The sequence below is a fragment of the Manacus candei genome, unplaced genomic scaffold (assembly GCF_025592945.1).
Source record: "Manacus candei isolate 608988 ecotype Guabito, Panama unplaced genomic scaffold, ASM2559294v1 h1tg000027l, whole genome shotgun sequence".
NCBI classification, from domain to species: domain Eukaryota; kingdom Metazoa; phylum Chordata; class Aves; order Passeriformes; family Pipridae; genus Manacus; species Manacus candei.
This window is the reverse complement of record NW_026138075.1, coordinates 3,095,264-3,115,685: the sequence shown is the minus strand read 5'-3', so window position 1 is coordinate 3,115,685 and position 20,422 is coordinate 3,095,264. Positions and strand designations below refer to the sequence as shown.

At 37.7% G+C, this 20,422-nt stretch overlaps 1 protein-coding gene across 4 annotated transcripts in view; it reads right to left on the bottom strand.

Annotated features, from left to right (window-relative positions):
• ZNF608 (zinc finger protein 608) overlaps positions 1–20,422 on the bottom strand; it is an 86,787-nt gene that overhangs the window by 45,003 nt on the left and 21,362 nt on the right. For all 4 annotated transcript variants that reach the window (XM_051789318.1, XM_051789319.1, XM_051789320.1 and 1 more), the window contains exon 3: positions 2,636–2,891. In XM_051789318.1, coding sequence (XP_051645278.1) covers positions 2,636–2,891 — 256 coding nt within the window. The remainder of the gene's footprint in view (positions 1–2,635; positions 2,892–20,422) is intronic.

Genomic DNA, 20,422 nt, shown 5'->3' with positions numbered 1-20,422 from the left:
TGTAAAAGCTGTGATTCACCACATCCTGTCTGTATTTGCATTCCCACACCTAGTTGCTGCAGCACATGAAGGCTGCTCAGCAGCACATTAGGTTCACAGTTCTTATATGCCACAGATGCAGACATCCTACAAGCCTATTCCTACCACCTCACAACTCATTTTACACAGAGTAGCTAAACCAGAGAAAGAACAATTCCAATATCTCAAAACACAAGCCAAGATTAGGAATTTTCATACCTTAGCTTTCTAGAATTGTTTTATGTTAAAAAGCTATCAGATATATAGCCAGCTAGAGAAACGTCAGATTATACATGTTTTTATTAAGTTTTCAAAAGCAGTAAAGGGAGTGAACACCATAGAAACATATTAACATCATAGAAGAAATTTGTATGTTAGTTGGTCATTATGAACATCAAGATGGTTTTAGATGTGCCTAATTACAAAGATTTTAGTTAGAGTAATCTGAATTTACACCAGTTTAGGAAAGGTCATGTTCTGCCCTAAAATCAATATCATAACTAGAGTAAATGAATATCTGATAATCTTTTTTCTCTTAAAGATGAATAGAAGACCCATCTGCACCCTGTTTCCTAGAATTTGGCAGAAATGGCTTCATGCAAGTTGCTATTAGTGCTTTCACGAACATGTCAGAAAATTTGAATTCAGCTAAATATATACATATATGTGTGCCCTAAACATCAAAACCTAATTAAAATGCAAAAATGATCATTAGGAATTCATTTTTCATAATGCAGTGTTGATTGTGAACATTGGGAATAAACAGTCAAATTTATGTTATTTTCTTCAGTCAGCAGGGTCTGAAACAGTCAAACACAAAGAGCACAGTACCAACCACACAATATGAAATCATATCAATTATCTTCAGTCTCTTAAACTACATTCTAGCTATATTTCTAGAGTATTTTAGAATCCCTTTTTATCTGTATTTGTAGTCACTCATAGCTGCAGTGTTGCCAAACAGTATTTGTAAAGCTGTGAAAACAGGCACATTCAAAACTGTTTCGCTCAAGCATGCCATCATTGAACTGAGTTGTTTCAGAAAATTTTTTTAGACAAACTAGGAAAAAGCTGAGGTAGTTAATTCCCATTAACTAACAAGAGTTTTTAAACCAGTAGAGTGATGAGATACTGCTAAATGGAATGTTATCCTGACCAGAATGCAACTCTTTTTTAATACTTCATTTCTGGTGCCAAACCACTCGCAAGGAAGGCTTCTTAAATTCAGTGGGGGTCAGAAGTTTAGTTTATTCAGCAAGAATAACACTATTAACAGCTACTGCTCTTTCATGTCAACATAGTTAACGCCCACACATTCCAACTCTGGTTAATGCAGGCCAGTCAAGGAAGATTGCAGTTGCTAAGGGCAGTCATCTCTGCAGGGATATTTTAAAACAGAATTTATACTGTGCTTTAAAAACAATCTAAAAGGATCAATCTGCCTTATGAATCTGCTGTAGACATACACAGAGAGAAAGATGGATGGATGAAAGCATATAAAAGCAAGTAAATCTGACTCTATTGATTTTTGAAAGGACAGTGCAGAGCACTTTGGTGAGGTCTTATATATCACTGCAAAGGACCAAATACCATTTTGCATATGGTGTGAAGCATGTCAGGATTTATCATGAAGCATTACAGTGCTGTATTCTGTCATTATATGATTTTGTAAATAATCTTGTTTTCACTGTTGAGGAAGGTAGATCACTAAAAATTAAATAACCCTCAAAAGCAACATAAGAAAAATCACAGGAAGACTTTCAGACAGGTATAAATGGAGACATATGCTATTACTAAACTAATAATTGCAGAAATTTAGTGTACACATGCAGTATTTTTAGCAGGAGAAAGTTGGTATTTTAATAATGAGCTTTTGAAAACCAAAATGGAAAAATCTGCATATCAGAGCATAATCCTCTTCCTACTTTGTTCTAATTCATAGCAAATCAATGCTTAGTGTTAACCAAAGCTCTCCAGCACTCCTACTTGGACAAATGCCTTCAAAGGATATTAAAGAAATCACTCTGGTTTAAATAGCACTTCTTCACCAGATGGAACACTTTTCTTCAAGCAAGAATGCTTTCATCTTAAATTGTTATATTTCAAATAACCAAAATGCAAACAATAACCACATCAACTTAAATTTCCATGGGGTCTCTGGGGCTTCTATTTTTATGTAATGGTGGCATTTCCTATCATAGTGTCTGAATTCCAAAATATTCAACTTTCTAAGTTTTCATCTAACATATTCATATATCCACTCCCATCACATATACACACCCTCATGATGTATATTTAAATAGCACATTTATGCTATTTTACTAGCAATTTCTTCATATGCTTTTCTTAATACAGCAAGAGGAAACAATTCTATTGTTAGCTTGGGTTACATGGTAGGTCATTTGGAAAACACAGTTGCTTTAAATAATAAAAAACCTGCCATTTGTTTTTAAAAAAAAAACTCACTAGGTGAGCCTTAATAAAGCTGTGACTGCCATTGTACACAATGGCACCCCAACAGACTAGTAAGCCTTTAGTTAGCACCAAGGCACATACAGCAGAGTCTCCTCCTTCTTAACATATCTCACAGACAAACCTAGTGGAAAAAACAATTTACCTTCTTCAGTTTCATGCCACACAATTCCTTCCAAGTTCACGCTGGTCCCAGGCTCACAGGGTCCAAGGCATTCAGGTTCTGTTACTACTCCAACCTCGCAAGTATTTACACCCACTGAACGAGTCCGTACCAAAAGCTGCTCGACTGGTGCTGCAATATTGGATGAAGATGGGGAAAAGTAGGAAGGCAGAATCTGAGGTGTGATACTGCTGGAAATCGGAGGTGGAGGTGCAGGCACTGTAAACAGGGGATCAACCTGAAAACAACAGACAAACTTACTATAATGGTGCTGTGAGAGTTAAAAAAAAAAAAAAAAAAGTAATAGCCTAGTTTGCTGAGACTACATTTCTGTATGCAGGGATTTGGTCTATCACAAGTAATTTCAGTCTTATGAGTTCAATTTTTTTGACATCAGACCAAATGCTGCACATGAAAAATTTAGTACAAAAATATCTATCATGCTTAACAAGACAACTTGCTAAGTTTCTACTAGACTATTCCCTGTTGTCATAGACTGCTAGCACAAAATAATAATAAATTTTTAAAACAAAGATTAAGGTCACTTTTCTCTTGTTGCTGACAGAGACTGATTTGTGGATGGAAATTAATTTTGCCAACTGGAAACTTCATTTTCTATTTTAAAAAACATTTATAAAGACAGTACAAAGACATAAATGCCATTCTTTCATGTGCATCATAGGGAAATTAGCAGTGGAAACAGTTCTAATATCCATATGGCAGCAAATATAATCTCTTGTCTTCCAATCATTTAAAATACATTAGGATCACCCACCTAACAGCTTACACACAACGTTTACATCTTTCTCCTTGAAATAACAGATGAGGACTTTTATAAGAATCTACCCAAATCATCTAATTTCTCAGAGTTTCCAAAATGCGTATTTAAAAAAATACAACTTGCCAGACAAGCAGTCTGTACACAGACAGTGCACAGAGACAGTATCTATATATGAACTAAAGAAGTTATCTTTCCCATATGACTTCAGTATACTTAGTAGCAGATTTTCTGCATAAAGATTTGGCCCAAGAGTTTTCAGTGTTTTACTATGGCATAAGGTCCTTTGCCACATAAAAGATAGCTAGATGAGGATATAAGTGTGCCCATTCAAACAGCTAAACCACCTAAAACTCATGTTTATTTGGCCCACTGGATCACAGACATCACACAAAGAAATCACCCTTCAATCTAATGATTTTTTAAATGGTTGTTTTCTAGCTGCATTCAAATAGATGATCACATCTTCAAGTCTGCAGTTTTTAAGACTGGATGTCACAAGTAGACTCAACAGAAAAGACATAATGACTCGCTGTACATCATCTAGGCTTCCCTCTAATGTATCTTAAAGTAGATGAAAGTTGATTTTGCTTTCTTGTAAAGCAAAATGGGGATACAAAGAGAAGGACAGACTAAAGAGTATCATCCTTGTATTATAAAATTTTCATATCACAGATCAGCTCACTTCATCATAATGAGAAAATAAAATGGAAATCAAATTAGAAGAACTTTTTTAAAAGTGTAACAATTGTTACTATTGCCCTTTGTGACAATTCTTTGCTTTGAGCATTATTCATACATACGAACTGAGAGCCAAGGCTTTTAATTGTGCACACAAGTCTTAAGCATGCTAAATACTTACCAAGAACATAGCAAAAATGTTTTGTATGATCTTTGTATGACCAGCCTGGATTTCAATCTCAATTACACTAGAACTAGGAAGGAGAGAGGAGTGACCTACAACCACAATCTTGTCCAAACTAGTCCTCATTTAGAGGGGTTTCTTTTTATTGAGAACTAAATCTTCAGGTAAAACAAATAAAAAAAAGAAAAGAAAAATTAAAAAAAAAAAAAAAGACAACACTGAAACCAAAACAAAATATGAATACTAAAAGCATACCATCAAAACTGATTAAAGCAGAGTTCCTACAGCATAAGAACATTGCAGTCAAGCAATGGTGTCTTTATTCTTCTCTTTATACCAACAGAGTTGCAGAGTTAAAGCACAGGCAGAATGCTTTGCAGAGCAGTCTTGAACGCACTCGAGCAAGTCAAATATGAACTGGCCCCCAGGAGCAGCTGTTACTTGCAATATCTAATGGTGCGCATCACACAAAACCATAACTGTTTATGCCTAGCATGGGGAGACACTGATTCTATGCTACACAGATTCTGGCTGTCTGATGCCAAGTGGAAGCACATGGTTGGATGGCACAGAGCCCTGCTCCCTGGCACTGACTGTGTAATGATGCTATGTCAACGAAATGGGTCAGCGTGTACCCCAGGCAGAATTTAGAGGAGTTCTTAAGACACCTTACTTGAAATGAGAAGAGAATCTGGATCTGTAACTGGCAGGTAAATGGAGCCTAGCACTTGAGAAAAGCTAAGCCATATCCATTTATAAACCCAAGAACTGCTGATGAATGGTCTGTTTGATAGTTTACATGGAGTTTTGTTAAGTTGTGCAAACCTCCTACTACACATGCAACATTATTCTTCCATCACAAAGCCAGAGGGAAAAAAACTCCAAAATGTTTGCTATTGTCATTCTAAACTAGCCAATGTTTTAAACGGATGTAGACTAAATTGGCAGATGTGTTTTTCATTTTCTCAGTATTATAAACAGTGAGAGGGAGCTAAAGAAAGCATGGATCTAACAGTGTATCCTATTAAGTTCTTTGTTACAAATATTTGTGCTCAGTTCTGGTTTATTTAGACCTACTAATAAATGTTCATATTTTCCACTAGAAACATTGAGGACAAGGTCGAAGAGTGGCTCTTGAACTAAAAGGGGCTGTTTCTCTGTGAATTAAAACACTAGAATTAAGTGGACGTTTACTGTCCCCGAGGTGCATGTTCATTACACAAATACGGCCTTAATCACAAGAAAAAAAATATGCTAAACTTAAATATTGCTCCAATTTTTACCATGTTTTAATGTTATCCCATGTTGTTTGATAATCATAACATCAGCACAGCAAAGCGGTGGTTCCTAGCGATCATTCTGGTGACACAGTTGTTTTCATGAATTCTCCAAAGGGCACTGATGTAAGCCATTAGAGACAAAGAGAAGCAGGAAGGCCCCCAACATCCAGTGGAAAAAAGGCACATAAGACTAACATCTGGTGGTGGCAGTCTGTTAAACTGAGGAAAGTTAATGTCAAGAACAGATGTGCTGCAGTTTCTCACTGTTATTTTTTCATTATTATTCCCAGGTGTTGGTGCATATTGAGCAGTAGCCTTGCTGTTTATCACACAAGATATTCCAATATGAGACTGAAAATCTGAATCTGAGGAAAGTTATTTACACAGATGCTCTCCTTATATACACAATTAAAGGAGCACAAAAAGACAGAAATATTCAAGTAATATTTACTTCACGTAATTCCAAGAGCTTTTGAGAACTGACTGCTGACAAAGGCTACAAGGCCGCAGTGTTATTCAAGACAGTTTTCTGCTGCCAAGTGTTTAACTGCATCAGAGAGCTATGATGCTTAGTAGCAGAAAGCTCACAGAAAATGAAGACAGCGTGCCAAGCAATGTAGCCACTGCTCCATGGAGCATTCCTTTACCTGAACACTCACAAAAAAAAAAAAAAAAAAGAAAAATCTATTGGTGGATGCATAACATTAGTCAGTATGAGGAACAGCACATGGAAGGGAAAGGAAATATCATTCTAACTAAAAATAGGCAAGACTTTCTAATAAACAAGGTTCTCCTTCAGCTGCTCAGGCACTCTACATGCTGGAATCAATTTCTGGTTATCAAAATTCACTTTCCTGATTTAATCAAGGTATGTCTTTGAAGATACATCTCAACCATGACATAGTCTACCAATCTAAGACCAAATGGGGTCATACACTACTGCAGTGTCACCCACCAGGTGATTTTGCACACGCCAACAACCATTTAATCCATCTAGCAATACACAGCCTGGAGAAAGGCAGAGGAGCAGGTTTAAGGCTAGGCATAAGCCCTTCCCAGAAAGTACTGCTTTTTAAATTGAGAAAAAAAATCTGCTGTAAGCATTCTCAGTGGGAACATCTGCATTAGCAGAAAGGATGTGAAAAGAAGATCAGAATCCTATTATAGGATCTACCCAAAAAACAAAGCCTGACCCTTTGCAAAACTAAATCCTTCCTTTAAAAAAACACCAACATAAAGCATGAAAGGAGTAAGAAACTTCCAACCTTGAAAATGACATTGACGAGTTCTTTAGAATTATAATTAATACTTCTAAGAATCACTATGTCTGAAAAAGAAAACAGGAAATAAAGGAATTCAGCCCTGTATGGTTTATCTCCTACAAATTGCTTTCTCTAGATTTTAAGGTGAAAGGAAGACTAGCTTGTTTTTACATAAGGTATGCTTGCCTCTACTTCAATTTTCTAAAGCAACAGTGACCTCAGAAGACCTCATTGTAATCTCATGCACAGCATCATAAATCAGAAGTAATTCTAATGAAATCAATGAAACTACTTCAGGAGAAAACAAATGTGGGAGAATGTGACATGAAAAAATGTCTGTGTGCTCAGCAGTGTGTCTGCATTTCTAGACATCTCATTGATCTTTAAAACTCTTCTTGTTACAAATCTTGCCCCATAAAGAATTTACACCTCTAAAAACCAATGCTATTCTTTCATACTCTTACCATTTAACACAAATTAACCCTATGAAGAATCTCCATTTCAGTTGAATTATCTCAATTTAATCTCAGTTCAGTATTTCTCACATATAAAGTCACATTAGACACCATCTTAGAAGCATTTTGACACCATGCCTAACAGAAATTATATTTTGTTTCTTCAAATGTTCTACATCAAATTTTTTGGGGAAAAAAAAGGTCAGTGGCATGAAGGGCATGAATAGAAAATAAGAAAGAAATACTACAACACATAGATGCAGAAAAGAATTTCTGTCATAGGGCAGACATATCCATTACAAACCTTACATTCAAAATACAGGCAGGTCAGAGTACTAAGAATGTTATTTATTTTGGTCAACTTAATTGAGAATCACAGGAGCTTAAATACAAAAGAAAGATGAAGAAGATTTACACTGCCTAAATTGCATACAAATTTCAGACTTAAAAAACATATGTTCAATAATAATAATAATAAAAGCTTATGGTTTACAAATATCGTATTATAGACAAGAAACCTAATGTGTAATTGTGTTGAACTGATTGACACAAGTAGCATCTAACTGGAGCTTCCAAGTATGTTTTACTCTTAAAAATAACTTCTCCAATCAACTGAGTAGTAGGAGAGAGCAAAAAGACACACTAACAGAAACTGACACTATTTTTCCTAGTAAAGCAGCAAATCATCATGTCTAGAATGATTTCAATATTCTGAACATTTGTTATTAAGCAAAAAAATATCCACTTAAAACTCTTACTTGCTAATAAATTTTTAGTATATGGAACAAGGAAAAAATCCCCCTTGTACTCAAGATACTCTATGTCACCTGCATCAGCTGCATTAACCAATACTCACAGTTCTGCAAACTCCTAATCTTTCCACAGTTACATGTTCTTCCTACATATTGACCTTCAAATCTCCTCAGATGTTAAGAGATTGTATCTGCAGCACCTCCACAAACATGACAATGTTAATATTTTATTTTTAGGACAACACTAATATACAATCAAGACCATGATGAAAAGTCAAAGCTTTGAGTAGGGTCTAATGCAGCATAATGGTGCTAAACGAAAGACAAGAAAACTTCCTTGTCCTCTCTTATATCTCCTATTCTAGCTCAGATGCTTGGGATTTCCCAAAGCCATTCACCCATTTTACTGAGAGAAAGATTAGCATTTGACAGCTGCCAGTGATATCCTTCTGCCAAGACTGCGCCTGTGAAAAACTGTATGTCAACTCGAATGTTTGGCAGAGTCCTGGGAGGATGCCCAGATCACCACCTGCACATTTCTAGTAAAGACATTTTTTCTCATTCAGCCCAAGAAAATCATGTTCATTGAGATAATTGTCTCTAGAACACCTTTCTGAATTGAATCCTGATTTCTTCTGGTCAGCTCTTCAATTTGTTCTTCCAAACTTTTCTACAGTCGGTCAGCATGCTTTGATATAAAATAAACAAGTACTAAAATTCTCTCAAGATACCTGCCCTGTGTAGAGAGGTACAGTGTATTCCACAGTCAAGAAATGAATTTTTCTGGACAGTCAAAAAAGGAGTTTCTCTGAACTGTCTGGGATTAGACAGAACGTGATTAAGATGCTGTCCAGTATCTGTCAGTGTCACGCAACTGAATATGGCAAAAATCAAGGCATTGTTGGTAAGGGCTGGGTACTGCTCTTTCAAGTTATGTGACCCTTTAGGAGCTTTTTATTTTAAAGAAAAAAAAAACCTTCATTTTAAAGATGACAATCACCTCCTTTTCTTCCAAAGTTTCTGCTACACTCAACCTTTCAGAGTTCTGAGCCTGAAAATAGATAAGGTATTTTCTTATGGAAATTTCACAGCATTACAAATAAATGTTATCCTGCATTTTCCAATGTTTATTGTTATCAAGTGTGAGACTTTGACCTAAGAAAGAAGGCATGGTTGCTCTATGACATATCAAGACACCACACGACCAAGGTAAAATTTCTCACTCTTAATTGTATATAGGAAGATAATGGTTAACTTGATTGCACTATTTAACAGTTTCATTACAAATTTTCATCAATATTACTCTGAGAGTTTTTCCAAGAATGCACAATGTATAATAGAGTGGCAAAAAAAACTCTTGAAGAGAAATGGCTTCCCTGCACCTTTTTAACTTTCTGCATGCCAACTGCCTTTTAGCCACTTGCCAACCACTCACTTTGCAAGTGCGAAGTTGCGCACATTATGACTCAGGCTGTTCTCCCACAATTCAATAAAATTTTGTTGGGAAAAATCAACTGAACTATTAATTTTTCTTCCAAAAGCTTGTCAAAGAACCTCTATCATCTTCAGAAATGAACTGAACTTTCTTGTTCTATGTATACCAAAAGCTTTTACTTGCCTGACTAGATTCTTATGGATGACGTTTTTAGCGTGTTCTGAAAACAGAGCATTTGACTTGATGGCCCCATATTTATTGGCATCTACAGACCTTAAAATTTTTAATTTATCTAGCCCTAAGGTTTTTTAGGCAAGACAGGTGGGTCTTTGGCTAATATATTCCTGTATATACGTCTCTGGCTTGTGCTTTTTGATAGGGTACAGATCCCATATCAGTTAGTTTTTCTTTATATTACTTAGACCAACTTTACGGTATTAGCTACAAACAGTACGAAGTGTACAATATTGTGTCCTAATTTTATTTAAAAGACAAGACAGTACTATTACTTTTAAGAATGGGATGTACACATTATTATTTAGCAAGTCACTAAAGGAAACACCTCTAAAATGACCTTTCAGCTTTCCTTTTCACTGTGATAGTTCAAGTGAATCCGAAAAATCGGTCCAAGAAACTGCTCAGAGACCTTTTTATCTTTAAGCAGCAAGGTATTTGTTTATTCAACGTTGGGAGCAAGCCAGCTCGTGCTGGACAAACTTGCTCACTGGCTCCTCAGAAAATCAGCACTTTTATACAATTTTCAGATGTGATTAAATGCATATTCAAACGATTACAACATCTATCAATACATATTAATAATAGGTAGAGTATAGGCGGAGTTTGGGGCAGTGCTTCTCTTGGCTCCCCATTTCGAGGAGTCGTTCCTATCTTCATCCATAGGGCAGGGGTCAATAACTCATCTTCCTCAGCTTGACCCTTCTTCTTTTCCATTGTTCTTGACCCGCTCACTGAAGCTTGGAAAAGGCCCTGGCTCCAAGCCTATTTCTTCTATTCAAATGTCTACCTGATCCTGCTGTATTTCTAATTTATTGCTTCTAAGTCTATTACATGTTCTTGTACTATTCTCTTAAGCTTTGGTCCAGTAAGTAGAACAGAACAAGCACAGATCGTTTTGGATGTTGGTAGCTTGGTAGCAGGCCCAAATTTCTTAGTTAACTCTTTTGGGCCTGGCCACCTGTTTCAAACTGAAAAAAGAGCTGAAGCATTAGTGTTTAGCTCTCCCTGAAATTGCCTACTGCTGGATATCTATACTTAAAAATAAAATCTTAATTCTCAAATGCAGTTTGATGTATTTACATTATCTTCAGGGAAGACAATATATGGTTCGGTTTTTTTCCCCTCTCAACTGGTGTACACCTTTGCTGGTGTTAATCTAAAGTAGTTCCACTCAACCTTAACTACAGGCAGCATTTGTACTGCAGTGGTTGTTTTACCACTTAGCATTTCAAATAAGAGCTCTAAAAAAAATTCTGAAAATCATACACGTACAGTGAAGATTCTTAAAAGGAAAAGAATCCTTATGAGGAGGAAACTGTCATTTCCTCCAAATTGCTAGGTTAGTGTTAGTTTTTTTCCTTTTTCTAAACTGAACACAATACTGATGCAAAGTGTTCAATAACCCTTAACAATGAGACTAATGGATTAATCTTACAGTATGAAGGCAAATACAAGAACTGGAATCAGCAGGGAATACCTTTGAAATTTGCTTACTCACTTGCCATTCAGTAAAGAAACCCAGATTTAGTGTTCTCGTAGTTCTTTTTCATGAGAGCATCTACACTATCAACATGAAATTATCTGATTACAGGTTACCTAACAGCCAGCCAAATCTTGTCCCTTCAGTGGCTTAGAATGAGGTCGCTTGAGATCTCTGTTCTCATGTCCCTATCTCAACAACATTTTTCACTAGTGATTTAGATTTAGTACCTTGAGATCCTCACTAGCATGTTCTCTAGGAACCGAAACACAGACAAAAGTTTATATTTGAAGAGTAAGGGCTTATCATTCCTGTCTTACTGAGAAACAATGCAGGCAAGCAAAGGACCTCACTTCACCCAGAAAATCCCACACACCATTTTTGAAAACACCTTGTGTTTCAGTATGTCCTTTCTTACACTCTCATAGATTATTTTTATAGTGTAACAGCGTGATCAACACCTGCAGCAAAAGAAGCTCCTTTTCTGTTCAAATAAAAGCAAAAGAAATCAGCAGCTCAAGTATTTCACTTTTCATGTGTTATATTCTCCAGTTACTTGCACCTTCCAGTCTATGCTCTGCCCTAACTGTGCATATCCTCTCTATTCTATCCACTGCATAATGAGCTCATAACAAAGAAAAAAAAAAACAACAAACACCACTTTTTTATGCTTGGTAGAAATTCAAATGTCTTGTTCAAAAAAATAAACTTAATCTAAGCTGTCATGAAATCATGAAATGGCTCTGGCACTTGTATCAAACTATACAGACATGAACAGAACCTTTGAAGAAATGAAACTGCAGTTTATCAAGTGTGATTTATAAGCAACACTGATTTAGCTGGGAGATAACACTGCTGTCTAATCATTAGTAGTCAGACAACAGCCATGTGAACACATCAATTATGGGCCACTGCCAAAAGCCCTTGAGATCCCAGAGATTAACAGCCAATCCTCTGTTTTACAAGCTCACATCAAAAAGAATATTAATAAGAGGAGGGGCAATGTGAAAGCTTGTCAGAGTAATTCATGCACTAAAACAAGGCATTTTTCCCTTTGCTCTGCCTTGAACTGGTCCATGAAAAAAGCTGGCATCAGCTACAAAGCATGAAGCTGCCAATTTCTCAGAAAATGTTTTTCATTAACATATGGGAAGTTGTGAAAGGCTGGAAAAGCTCTATTTGGTGGACAAAGGCGACAATTTCTATCTGTTCCTTTCCTGAATGTATCAATCCTGTAACTATTACTCAGATATTTGGAAATGAACATGCATGCACAGAAGTGCTTGATGACTTTTGTCTCCTTCAAAACTAGAGCTATTTACTATTTACAAAGCAGGTAGCCTTCAAGGCATCCATTTACTCTGTTTTGCTAATGACTTTGAAAAACTAATGTATAAATACTACCAATTTATCTTCAGGTTCATTTTGGTGTTCATATGTGTGAAAAAAAATCCCAAAATTATGCCTTTCTTACTGACTTCTATGCAGGGTGGTTGACCCTTCTTACATATAAATGAATGGAAATGAGACGAGAATATAACTCCAAAGGCAACAGTTATTCCTCTGCACAAAAGTAAACATGCCTATAAAGATGGATGTCAAACAACTTGTTGCTGGCACTTTAAATGCAGCAAGTTTAACTGGAGAGTTTAATCCCATCACTGGCCGGTGAGAGTCCACTCTCTCTGGTCTCTACTCAAGGGTCTAAAAATAGAGGTCTTAGAGAATGGCTGCAAAAAACCCACATTCAATTCTACCAATACTGTGTACTTAAGGGAAGAGAGAACTTCGTTTTTGGGGATTTTCCAGAGCTCCCTTTATACAAGCTGCCTCAGTTACTGCTAGTAATCAACCTCTGAGCAAAGAGGAAGCAAGACGCAGAAACCTTGTCAACTGTCTTTGCTGTTCCAGAGCCAGTAGCTTTAGGCACAGCTCCACAATACATATTCTGTTTTCAGATGAACCCACTTCGTCTTCCAGACATTCATTTCCTTCACTTGTTCTTAGGTGGAATGTAACACATACACATCCTACTGAAGGATGGCGCACTGTTTGTCAAATCGACACAGCTAAGAGAGTCTTAACTACTCAAGGAAGCACACACAGGCAGGAAGTGTTTCAAGCACCAGATTCACACTGTGGAACTCCCCCTTTAGTAAACAGCTGGAGCAAAGAGAGATCAGTCCCAGACTGTTTGCTCAAGCAACCATGGCAATGTTGGCTTCCACAGCTTTATTGCTTCAGGGACACTTGTAATGACAATTTTAACTAAGAGTACAGTTTTAATCATTCCTTGCGTTACTGCATCTGTGGACAACTTGTATCTGGACAGAATAAAATCCCACAACTTGTCTCACACTTTGGTGGTATTCATTTTGACATGCCAGTTAATTAAAAAAGGTCCATGGGAAAACGCAACAGAGATAGTTCAGTCTGAAATCGGTTTCAGAAGTGGAACCACAACCTATGTGTATGCTTTGCATGGAAGGGGACAGAAGACTCACACAATCATTCTAACAGCACAGCCATGGAGATGGCAACTACTAGAGAAATGAAACATCTTAAACTCACTTGATTAAGCACAACTGATGTTTGATAGCTTAATACTGTGTAGGAGAGTCCTTTGCTGACTTAGGTTTGCACTTATTTTTCCATAGCAAAAGCAATGCCTGGAACACACCAGGTCCTTAAAGATCTATCACCTGCAGCTTAACAACTGACACAATTTTAGAAATATATTTTTTCTTACACTAGACATGTTTTGGGAGTATATCTACTGTTCTAAAAGACTCTCTGTGATATACACCCAAGAAAGAACACCATGCTATGAGCCTCACCCAAAAACATCTCAAGTTTTTAATGTCAGTGTGTTCCCTCTTTCTGTCACTCTCTGTGAACTAGTGATTTTGCAATTCAAGTGCTTGAAAGCTAACCTGGGAAAACATTTATCAGGCAGATCTCTTCCAAAGTAGTAACTTCCTAAGTTTATCATGAAACAAGAGAGTGATTCAACCATTGTACAGTTGATAATGGTGAAAAAAACCCCAAAATATTCTGAGGCCATGTTTTTGTTAAGCTGGTTGAGACAGGAAATTTGTCTTCCAAGCATTCTCTAACATTGTTTTCAAATTTGAATGCACTATTACAAACTAATAGCAAATGTCGGACTTAATGCACAAAGTGACATGAGGTAAGTTTGACAGCAGTGACCTCCCAGTATCTACCAAATAAAAAAAAGAGACTGTTTATCTATTTTTAGACTGCTCAAAACAGGATCAATTTTTTAAGTTTCTGATTTAAAGACAACATTTTCAGAAAGCACCGAACAATCTACGCACAAAAATCCAGGAATTTTCAGATGTCTCATACTAGGCAATTAGATCTCTCGTAAATCATCATTGAAAAATTTAAGAACATAAACAACATAGTCCCTGGATCAATGGGATCCTACCAGAAAAACAGAGATTTTAGCTGGCTGCAATGTCTCTTAGATTGGCTCTTACTATACCTCCTAAGTAACTACCAAGAAATGCAGGATAAAACAACAAGTGAAAAGAAACCCTTTTATAAAGTGGAGGGCAGCACTCAAATCAAGTTATTTTTGGTGGCAATCCTGTACAAGTGCTCTGCAGGTTCTGCGTGGCACCACTCTCAAGGAAGTGTCAAAACAGTATAGACAGGAGTGCTGTAAAATGGGGAATGCATTAGAATGGAATAATCAGATGACAGCCCTAATACAGAGCTCCTGATAATGCACAGCAGCACGATCTTAATTCCAAGCAACACTGAATACTTTTTAAATTTACTATTAGAAAGGTTTTCAGCACTGTGTCAAGCTCTAAACATTACTTGCTTTAAGACAGTGTTAATGAGTTGGCTAATCACACAATTTTATAGTTCTATAATATACTGTGCTGTAAAAATTAAATCAGTGTTTATTACACCTCTGCTACTTTTCTTTTCCTTCTTACTGGACTGAGTCTTGGATGGATTAAATGGATTAAAGCAAGTACCGTACTACAATAAAACCTAAAAAGTGCAATAAGTTGAGAACGGTTCTCAATATGTATGTAAACAGTATTTTAGCTCAAAGCCACTTTGCAAACAAAGTGGTCCAAAACACTACTTTCACATGCTGAAATTAATGGCATGTTTATTTTTCAATTTGAGGGAGCTACTCCATCAGAAAATGTAGCAAATTGTATGAATAGTAAAATACACTAAAGGAATATCAACAAATTAAAAATTAAGTGACCTTGCTTGTATTATTACTAATATTTTTGGCAACTGAAAATTAAAAAGTTAAATTTTATTGCCATTGTTTTTACTTGCTTCTGGAATTTCACTCCTCTTGGACATTAAAACCAACCTAGTCAGTTTTCCTTTCTCTGGCTCAAATACAAAAGGTGAAATATAACTCAGTTTGTATTTTCGCAAAATTACATGTTTTCACAAAGTCTCTTTGATATCAACAATGAGTATGTGACAGACCTTGATACTGTACTGTTAAAACTGCATTGAGAACAAAGCTTTCTTTATTACTGAGAAATTAATATGACTAATGGCCAACCAGAAGAGCCTGGATCAAAGATACCTGATGATGCATTACTTGTGGGAGGACAGAGAAAAAAGGCACACACACACAGAGACATTGGAAAGAGTATACACAGACATCCAAGACACAGACACAGAATTAGTGGATCTTTGAATGTAACCAAAGAACTTCATATCCATTTTTATGTTTCAACCTAGCTTCGCCGCAGAGGAAAAGGGACAAAAAGAATCAGATAAACAAAAGCTTCTTTGATCTCAATAGGCATGATATAGAAAACTCTTCACTCTTACATAGCAAAGAAATATGTATTTAAGCTACCCTACACTGGATTAACTTGAGTATCTTCTGAAGACTGAACACTTGCTTTCAATACTGTTTATAATTAAAGGAAATCATTATGGGTTTCATTAAAATTAGTACTGTGGCACTTAAATTGTATTTGTTTGCTGTTCCATAGAAAGAACACAATATCTGTAGTTTTGCCCAGAAAGAAGTGAATATCTTTTCACATTCCCAAATCATGTTAAAGAGTCTGATTACAATACAGGAATGGATAGTCAATTCCTATGGCATGGCACGGCTAATTTTCATGCCATAACGTCATCCTTGTTTTGTGGTTCTAAAAGCTAGGAATTCTGAGATCCCAGACTTATTTGGTTTGGTCTATATTTAGGCTCTAGAAGACACTTTCGAAGGAACTATTCAGTATTGAAATATTCAGTATTGAAATACTGAATACATTTTCAATAACTCATCTTGCCATCTCAATTTCACTGACTATAAAATGAGGAAGCTTTCTTTTCCCTCTCCTTCCTTCAGTGTATTGTGAAGTTTATGGCCAGATTGTGTACTTTATTTAATTAGAACTTAAAGCCCAGAACTGATGCCAGATTTTCAATACAGCTCACAAATCAAAACAAGGGGCCAGGTGTTCAAAAGGACAAAGCACACTAGGCGCATGAGTTTCCCCTCAGATTCTCATAATGGCAAAAGTAGGTGATAGCCTGTTCAAAAAAAATCTTACCATAGTTGTAGGTGCTAACCAGATTAAAAACCTGCCCTTCATAAATAACTTGTAATACCTCCAAGTACTTTTTGATACTTGGAAGAAGAATGAAATAACCATGCATTGAAATATTTAGATCCAGTTACATTTTTCATTCCCAAAAAAGGAATACTGTATTTAGTCTTCCCACTGTTTGGGGGCTTTTAGAAGCAAGGAAGAGACTGTTTCTTGACTAAGTTTTTTCCTTAGTATCACACAGAAAGATTTCTGTTTTGGTCGGTGGGGGATTTTTTTGGGGGGGACGTGTATGTTCTAAAAAAAAGTGAAGAAAAGAGACTGAAACTGGAATACGATAGGATGCCACTGGATAACTGAAAAATTATGCTGTGTTTTCTTCTGCCACACAGAAGCCTTCAGCTTTGTCCAATACATCACGTAAGCACAAGGGAGGAGGATGTATTGGCTTTTTCTGCTACACTCCCATTTGCATGAAAAGGAGCAGTCGAACGAAAATTAAGCACTTAAACAGCTTAAAAAAGGCACTGGTTCAGAATACTGTACTTCAATAAAACATTCATTGTTATTCAATGCTTGGCAAATGACATTGCCATCACATACTAGTAGAAGAACCGTGAAGAATAAATGCTATCTGAAAAAGAGGCTTGTACTTATGCAGCGCTAATGACCATCTAAAAGAGCGATTCTGCATGGTTACATCCTCTTTGAGATTCACAGCTGCAGCTTCACAAGAGCAGCCATACATCATAATCTGCAGCCATTTTAGACTACCCCGTGCTTTGGAAAGCAATATGGGAAGTAAGGAACTGCTAATCTGTAAAGTTACAATCAAAAATAACTCTATTCAGCGGTGATGACTAAGTGTGACGACCCACCTTCCCCTTAAGGTTGAGTCGTCATGCTGAGGAGGAGGTATTCAAAATTTAAAACTGACAACACCTTTGACTGTAACAGCAGTGACACATAGGGAAAAGATCTCCACGTTTAGTTTCATCAGAGAAAAAACGTACTCATTATTAGATTTTGATTTCTAATTCATTATAACAGTGGCACGGAGTAGCACACGAACAGTTCTTTTAAAAGGTCAGATAATTGTATTTTAAGATTATAACACGTTTTAATTAATGTGAAGAATTTACTTATTGAACTGATCCTATAAACATAATTAATTAACTGAGATGCAGTGACTTTTCAGAAAGTTAACAGCTTGTGAACAAACATTATGTCACCATACTTTGAAACTGTTTGATAATCAAAGGCAACGTTATTATGCAGTAGATTAATCACAGATTTTGTAAGTGTACCAGGTTCACCCTGGTCGGACGCCAGGCACCCACCAAAGCCACTCTCTCACTCTCCCTCTGCAACTGGACAGAGGAGAGAGGAAAAAAAAACAGCTAAGGATTCATGAGTTGAATTAACAACTGGGAGAGGTCAGATACTGATTACCTTCACGGGCAAAACAGACTCAAAGTGGGGATAGTACTTAAATTTATTACTAATGTGAGAGAAATCTCATTTATTAAATTTAGAAAAACAGCAAAAGTTTGCAAAACAAAAAGAATAAAACGAAAAGGAAAAATTAATTACAACACGTGTTGGGTGTCCTAGGCATGCAGGATTCCCAGGAACACACCTTCCAATTCAAAAGTCCCGCTTTTTAAACATTCTTAGGGTTCAGCCCTGTTTACCTCATAGAGGAGGCATTCCCCTCTCCCTGATTGGCTGTGTCCTGCTGGGACGTGGAGTGTCCAGCAGCATGGGGGCTCCCAGGACCAGCCATGTGGTATAAGGGGTTTCCTTACCAATATTCATATTACAGTTCCCTATTCCCGTCTGCATGTTTCCCTGACACCGGTTCCATGCCGAATCCGGCGTCTTACAACTCCGCGATACGCCTGATAGGTTAGTAAAGAAAAACTCCTACGTTAGTGATTTGTTTAGCTCATTTGCTTGTAATAAAACCGATTATTTCCCACAACTAATAGGATAAGAGCCAAAGAGGAGAAATAAAACAATCTTAAAAGCACCTCCCCCCACCCTCCTTCCATGTTCTCCCTCCTCCCGCCCAGCAGTGCAGGGGGACCGGGAATGGGGGTTACGGTCAGTTGTTTCTGCCGCTGCTCGGAGAGAGTTCTTCCCTTGCTCCTGTGGGGTCCCTCCCACGGGAAACAGGCCCTGATGGACCTCTCTGGTATGAGTCCATCCGTTGGGCAGCAGCTCTTCCCAAACTGCTGTCCCGTGGGTCACTCCTCCATGGGGTGCAGTCCTTCATGAATGAGCTGACCTGACGTGGGTCCCCCACAGGGGCCACAAGTCCTACCTGGGAAAAACCTGCTCCAGTGTGGGCTTCCCTCTCCATGGGCTGCAGGTCTCTGGCAGGACCCTGCTCCATCCCGGGCCTCCCACAGGGTCACAGCCTCCTTCATGCATCCACCTGCTCCAGCATGGGCTCCTCCATGGGCTGCAGGGGCACAGCTGCCCCACCATGGTCTGCACCAGGGGCTGCAGGGCCTCAGCTCTGGTACCTGGAGCACCTCCTGCCCCTCCTTCTGCACTGACCTTGGTGTCTGCATTGTCGTTCCCATGTTCTCATCTGCTCTTCCCTGGCTGGAATTTTCTTCTGTGCAACAATCTTCAGTTCTTAAATACGTTATCACAGAGGTGTTACTATTGCTCCTAATTGGCTCGGCCTTAGCCAGCGGCAGGAAGTCCATCCTGGAGCTGGCTGGCATTGTCTCCATGGGACAGGGGAAGCTTCTGGCAGCTTCTAACAGAAGCCACCCCTGTAGCCCCCCCCCACACACACACACACCGCTACCAAAACCGAGCCACAGAAACCCACTACAGTAGGTAAACCAAAGATAGCCTTCCCCTTCTGCATGCACAAGATTTATAGCCATACGCATCACACCACAATAGTGACTCCAATTATGCACACTATTTCAAGCTTAGTCCTATGGAAGCAACTATGGCTCTCTACACAATAAATATCTGTGGCTTAGTATTAAAACAACTATCTGGATCATTAATTAGGCTAGACAAAATATAACAGTCTGGTAACTGCTGTCATTACTGTGCTTGTTTGCCTCACACATTAAATATCTTTGTCTCTACAACTACCTAAAGCACATTTCTCAGGACAGGTCAAACAAGCTAGCCCTCCACTGCACTGTAAATGGCATCTGTCATCAGCATAATAACTCCCACCATATCTTTATGTACAAATTTGGAAGAGGAAGCTCTGAAAGAAATGTGAATGGTGCCACTTTAGGCTGTCAAGAGTTCAACCAGAGGTTAACTGTAACCAGGACAGTGTTTTACTTTCAGCCCTCAGTGCATATACAATCAATACATATCTCTTGTGTTTCTTAGGCTTCTCTTGCTGAGAAGAAAGTAGCTTGAAATCCAAGTTACCACAAACATAAGCATCTATATGAAAATGGTGGCATACTGAAAAAAAACCAAACTCTTTGGTAATCAGTGGCATAGCCTGCTCTGCACTGTGAAAACACACCTAAGAGGAATGAACACACAAAATGTTTGTTGATTTATAATGGTTACTGAGAAGCTGCATTTCAGCATTAAACACAGCACCATCAATATCTGGCTGGGGCCACAGAAGGACAAGGAAGCCAAGAGTCAC